The sequence below is a fragment of the Centroberyx gerrardi genome, chromosome 20 (genome assembly GCF_048128805.1).
Source record: "Centroberyx gerrardi isolate f3 chromosome 20, fCenGer3.hap1.cur.20231027, whole genome shotgun sequence".
In the NCBI taxonomy this organism is placed as follows: domain Eukaryota; kingdom Metazoa; phylum Chordata; class Actinopteri; order Beryciformes; family Berycidae; genus Centroberyx; species Centroberyx gerrardi.
In genome coordinates, this window is record NC_136016.1 from 13852894 (window position 1) to 13859424 (window position 6531).

The following is a 6531-nucleotide window of genomic DNA, read 5'->3' on the forward strand; positions in this document are numbered from 1 at the left end:
ATTCTTCAATGTGAGCACATTAACACCTGTGCTCACACACCCAACCCCCCTCCATCCATTTCCAACCCCCCCCCCCTTACATCCCCCTAATTCCCACAAACCCTTTGTCTTGCATTTCTTCTCAGTAAACGATATCAACAACGATATCTTAAATAATGTGCTGCCTGTATAGTTTTATTTCTGTAGAGATTTGTAAGTTCCACTACAGTCAATAGTGTACGTGTAACTAGACTATTGTTGTTTGTTTGTGTGGTTTTGCTATTTAAATGCTGTTAAAAACAGAGCCATCTCTTCTCTCTCTCCTAAACGATCAAACTCAGAAATGGAAGTGGAGCTTCCATGTTACTCTACATTTATCTCAACCTGGAGTCACATTGTGACCTTGGAATTTTAACGTTCCAGTTGACATTTTAGTCCAAAATAATTTACTCATATAATGCAGCTCTAAAAGAATAATATATTGCTGAAGTTTGATATAGATGGGTATATTAACTTTGCAGTAGGGGGGGTGAAGTTCGAAAATGTGACTCTGACACAGCCTTTAATCACAACGAATAGAAAATAATGAGAAAAAACAGGGAGGAAACTTAAATTCTTTAATTGCCAACATTATAAGAAACTAAATATTGAGGTTAAGGGTCAGAACCACAATAAATATTACAAAATATCCCTGCGATCCCAGAATGATGTATTATTAAATGGCCCATTGTAATCATGAATAGGAAGAAGATGGTGATGATGATGAATACTCTTGCCTTATAGAAATGTCAGCTTAATTTGCATTAGCCTTCATTCCAAGTTTTTTCTTCCTCTCTGACAGCAGCCAAAGCAATGCAACTTTTCACTTCCGCAATTCACCAAAGAGAAATAAATACACCAGTTCCGTGACAGAGCCACTGTCTCTTCTGTGATTGGCTGTTCTCCTGCTACTGTATTCAGGAAGTTCATTGTCATACAAAGGCTTTTTCTATCAGTTCAGTCCATTCATCATTATTCAAATCCAAAAGAAAAATAGACTACAAAGGCTGAACTTGAAAAACACTTTCATCAACTATCAGCCGTCTGATTTCATTACCAAAAAATGAAATGGAAAATTCACAGCAGGCAAAGATTGAATAGCCAATCATAAATTATTATTACTTACATTTTACATTCTAGGCGCTCGGCAATTTACAATTAGGCAGATGTGGAAAGTACCTAAGTACATTTCCTTAAGTACTGTACTTCAGTAGTTTTTCCATTTTATGAGACATTTCAGAGGGAAATATTGTACTTTTTCCTCCACTACATTTATCTGACAGCTGTAGTTACTAGTTACTCTGCAGAATACGGTTTCACATGCAAAACATACAATAAGCTCATAAAATATGTTGCATTGTTAGAGTTTAAACTCCCCAACAGTATATGGAGCAGTTTGACCTACAACATTAAAATACTTCTTACAGGTTAACGCATCAATTTAACACTCTGAAAAAATGAGTGCTTTTACTTTTCATACTTCAGTACATTTTACTGCTAATACTTCTATACTTTTACTGAAGTAAACTTTTGAATGCATAACTTTTACTGGAGCATTTTTCCATTATGGTTTTGATACTTTTACTTGAGTAAAGGATTTGAGTACTTTTTCCACCACTGATGATATATGATTCTCTTGGCAAAGAACAAGCTGTAAAAAGCAGAAATGGTTAACTATCAAGATATGATCTACAACAGAGAGTTGGTTATTAAGTTGCACGGGATAAGGGCATCAGTTAAATGCTTAAAATATAAAATGTGAATTTATTATTAGGCCCCCAGATGGATGATTTTCATCCAACTGTAAAACTCCAAAATGTATAATTTGATGTATCACCTTCCATATCTGTTGATTGTGAAGAAACCTGGACAAAGGACAGGGGAAGTCATTTGTCATCACCCACCTGTCACTCCTGTTTTTTTTAAATACTCAAATGGCAGATGAAGAGATCCTCCATTTGCAATTACAGTAACAGTGCTACTGTACCTTGCATCTCCTCAAAACCTCATCATTTGTAAAATCGAAACCTACCACTGACAATAGGCATTCAATAGTCATTCAATAATGATAACATAACACAATGCGAGTCTCTTTTGTCCAAATTTATTAACTTTAAAAAGGGGAATCTGAGGAGAGTATGTAGGTTTGGATTTATTTCTTTGTGCTTTCCTCCTCCTTTGACAAGTTCTTGATCATCTCTTCTTTCTTGGCCAGGAGACGCTCTTCTCTGCGCTTACGGGCCTCCCTTGTCTTGGAACGGCGGGCCTCAGCCTGGTCACTGTGGGGGTGGAGACAGACAGACATAAGACAATGTGAATCAGCAACCAGACAGTCTAATCGCACATTAATCCTTAGACTTTCAGCAAAGCTTACATACTCAAAGTGAAGATTTATCCAAAATGATTTTGTTGATATATTATTTCCGGTCATTTTATGTGTTCAGAGAATCTCATCAAGGTTGGTATTATTCCAATAGCATGTGAACACAGTGATAACTTGCATTTAGAGATAGAGCTTTACACTATTGTCATACACGGCCTGCTTTGGGAGTGATGCATTACTACTGTTGGTTTAGAAACGTCACCCCTCTGCCAGAAAGGGTTATTAATCTTCATGCAGAAAATTGTTTTCAACTGGGTGGGTCGATGAAGAAATCTTAGTCTCTAAAAACAAAAACAAAACCAAAAAACAAAAAAGGGTAAAAAAAAAAAAGGGAGACCAATTCAGTGAGAACTTACGCCAGGAGCTTCTTGCGGGCCTTATCTGCCTTCAGTTTGTGGATGTGCTCCATGAGGATGCGCTTGTTTTTGAAGACGTTACCCTTGGCCCTCAGGTAGAGACTGTGGTACCTGGAGAGAAGTACGTACTGGAAATTACCTCAGAGCTTCGCAAGGTAAGATGCCTTTTCCTAAAATTGGTATTCAATACTTAAGCTTAAACAAATTAACCACCAAACCAAAGATGGCTTGTTCACCAGTGAAGAGAACTGAAAGCATCACTTACATGTGCCTGTCGATTTTCTTGGACTCCCTGTAGCGACGAAGAAGACGACGCAGGATTCTCATGCGCCTCATCCACGACAGTTTCTCTGGCATACGAGCGTTGGCTGTACCCTTTCTCTTACCTGGGGTAGAGGAGAGGAAAATGGCACTGTATCAGCTCCTGTTCATGTCAAACTACAAAGCCACTACCATTTGCTGCATTCAATTGCCACTAATGCTTAACATGTCTGCCAATGGTAACTTCCTTCGTTCCTATTAATCTGATCAGGGTGCGACAATAAGGAATGCTTGATGGCCCAGAGCCCAATAACACACAATTAGTTGGCTATGATGTATCTATGGATACATTAAGTGCAACGAGGGCCAATCTTAAAGAATTGTTAAAAATCATGCAGTTCAAAATGTATCCAATTAATTATTTACTTCGTTTTTCAGTTGATGTGTATTGAGAATTGTCAAAAAGAACTGTCAATCATACTTTTTCTTTTTTTTAGAAATAAATAACTCAAATGTATACAAAAGTGCCTATTTTCATTGCTGTCTGTTGAGCCAGTGAAAATACACTAGAGGTAAGTAGAACTCTTAACCACTGGCCCGACTGGGCAAGTGGAAATAAATCTTAATGTTGAACCCTGCTGACTATGATTTGTGTTAGGACCTAGCACACTAGGAAATATTTCTAACATAGGACTCAATGAAAAATATGCACCAGAGGGAAATTAATTTGGCATTATTTAGAAGGCAATTATGTAAATCAGGCAGGGATCTTAAAGGAGTTACCCACCAACACCCATGTGACGTCCTTTGCGGCGTGCCAGAGTGTTCTTGCGGCAACGAGCACGGGAATGAACCGTTACAGGTTTCCTGATGATCAATCCATCCTTAACGAGTTTTCGAATCTGCTGGCCTGTGGGACAAATAAAGTGCAATACCCTTAGATGATGTGCTGGACTGAGGGGCCCTGATGACACAAATTTAAGGAGAGAGAACCCTACATTATGAAGAAAACAACTCACGAGAATTTGCGTTGGCAATCTCATTGGTCTCGTTGGGGTCCAGCCACACCTTCTTCTTGCCACAGCGCAAGACGCTGGACGCCAAGCGCTTCTGGAGCCTGAGCATGCTGGGAAAAGAAAATGGAATTTCTATTTGCTTTTCTTTGGAGTACATGTCAGGTGTGTTACCAACAGCAACAAAAAAAATAAAAAATAAAAGGTACTGGGTGCATACTAGGGACCCTTTAAAATTCCCTGCAAGTCAAATCTCTCTCTAAAAAAAATAGTGTGCCACCTCACTCATTGTTCTTACATTTTCTAACCCATAGAGAGCACAAATCTTTAAGCATTAGGATGCAACATTATGTAGTATTTGCACAAGAAATTCACAAGCAAATGTTTCAGGGGCAGTCCATATGTTTCTTATTAAATATGCACTGTGTTTAAACTATGTTCACTATATGTATACATATTTGTTGGACTACAATAAATCATTTCAGCAAGCAAAAATGTACAGTATTCTCATAATAATGCACTAATCATACTATGCTGCACTGCCATAAACAAGGTCCAATGGCTGCCGTTTGGTTACCATCACCTGTTAGTTCATTCCTTCTTCTCTTCAACTTCATAATAATATCACGCAATACTAATGGAAACGGCACCTGACGTTGGATTACCTTATGATCAAACATGTCTGTACATGTCTGCCTACAACATTGCAGGGCTAAACATTGTTAGCTACCTCACCTGCGTCTTTAGGAAAGGAGTTGAGCTTTCGTTCAGCTAACACTGACGAAAATGGCAAAGGCTACATTATGGTTAACTCATATAGTGTTGATTGACAGACACACACAGTTGAGCCGCACAGACCCAACACCCTACGAGTATTTTGATAGAAAAACAGACTTTGTTCAAATTCAGACTGACGCCGATTGTCCAGGCTTGTCACTACACTTGAAAATATCATAAGTTATACTATTACCTGATAAAATTGCAGGGCTAAATTGGTTAGCTACCTGTACCTCTAGGCTTAGGAAAGGAGTGTTGCTTTCGTTCAGCTAATACTGACAAACATTAAGGCCATAACCGGTACCATAACATTTTGTGACATGTCTTGGCTCACGAGCTGTGCTAGCCAGAACAGACAGGGCCCTACGAGCATTTTGGTAGAAAAACCGATTTCTTTCCAATTCAGACTGAGCCCGACTGTTCAGACTTGTCTTAATCTATTGGGACTAAATTCAAATATCAACCCGACGTTAAATTCATGGCCTACAACAGAAAACACACAAGTAATTCAAGCCTCCAACGTACCTCATGGCTGCAGCTACAAATACGAAGGAAAGAAGAGTTTCTGCGTCAGAGACTCTACCATTATATCGAAGAGGTGACTCGTTATTTTTACGGTCTATGGATAAAACCTGGATACATCGACTAACTAGATACAATACGTGTAAGTAATCAAAGATCATTATTTGATGTCATATCCGTAGTTCATTGTGCTTTCAAACTCTGTTTACTTGGTAGTTTTTTATTTTTACGTGTTCTGCCTATCAGGGCGCAGTGGTACGTTCCATGAAAATATGCGGTCATTTTTTCAAACACTAGAGGGCGCGCTTTACTCTTCATATATATATATATATGTGTGTGTGTGTGTATCTGACTTCCGCCTGGAAGGTAAACCCCCTAAACTAATTTTACACACCTTTGCCTGACATAAATCTTTGACATTAACTCATAGTATAAAGTAGTATTAAACTGATGTAAATAATAGGGAGATAGGGTCATTAATAAACACACAAAAAAAAAAAATGATGCTTTTCTGAAAATATAATTTATTTTTTTGTTTATATTGGTGGATCTCTGCCTTTTTATTTACCACTATATCACTAGTCCCAGTCCTCCATATCACTAATCATTGGAAAATAACTTTTATTTAGTCAACATATTATATGAGAGTTATGACATATTATTTAATTACATCTTCTTATTCTTTATATTATTATTGGGTAATATTTCTAATACAAAAAAATAAAATAATAATAATAATAATTATTATTATTATTATTATTAATTATCTTTGAGTCTTACAGGGGTAGGCACATTCTGTTTGTAGCATGCCTGCTGACATGTTTCTTAGTAGTATGTTTGCTGGTAAGTTATAGTGGCTGGGTAGCATGTTGGTATACTGGCTTCATACAGTATTGGTTTGACAGCATGACCTTATCCTTAACTCGCCCTTGTTTATTAGTCGGATGTTTGTGGCACCTTAACTGCTCTGGCTGAAAATACAGAATATAAGAAGGAAGGGAATCGGCTGGGGTCCAACTGTGGAAATCAAGTTTGTAGTCATACACTGTTCTCAGCTGTTTGCTAATTTGTAGCTTGTTTGCTAATATATCCTACAGTTTGGTTTCTGAACTGCCGAGTGGGCAGTGTCAAGCCACCAGTGTCAGTCATCCTTTAAGCCTACTGTTGTTGAGAATCAAAGTAGAGAGTTAAGAAATTATTT

The 6531-nt window shown here is 37.8% G+C and overlaps 1 protein-coding gene across 1 annotated transcript; it reads right to left on the bottom strand.

Moving 5' to 3' along the window:
* Positions 1 to 2106: 2106 nt before the first annotated feature.
* Positions 2107 to 5458, bottom strand: LOC139923895 (large ribosomal subunit protein eL19-like). The gene is made up of 6 exons (XM_071914800.2): positions 5334 to 5458; positions 4038 to 4144; positions 3806 to 3928; positions 3023 to 3143; positions 2758 to 2868; positions 2107 to 2297 (listed from the first exon to the last, which is right to left on the bottom strand). Exons 1-6 carry the CDS (start codon positions 5336 to 5338, stop codon positions 2171 to 2173), a joined length of 594 nt encoding a protein of 197 aa, XP_071770901.1. The 5' UTR covers positions 5339 to 5458; the 3' UTR covers positions 2107 to 2170.
* Between the last annotated feature and the right edge of the window lie 1073 nt (positions 5459 to 6531).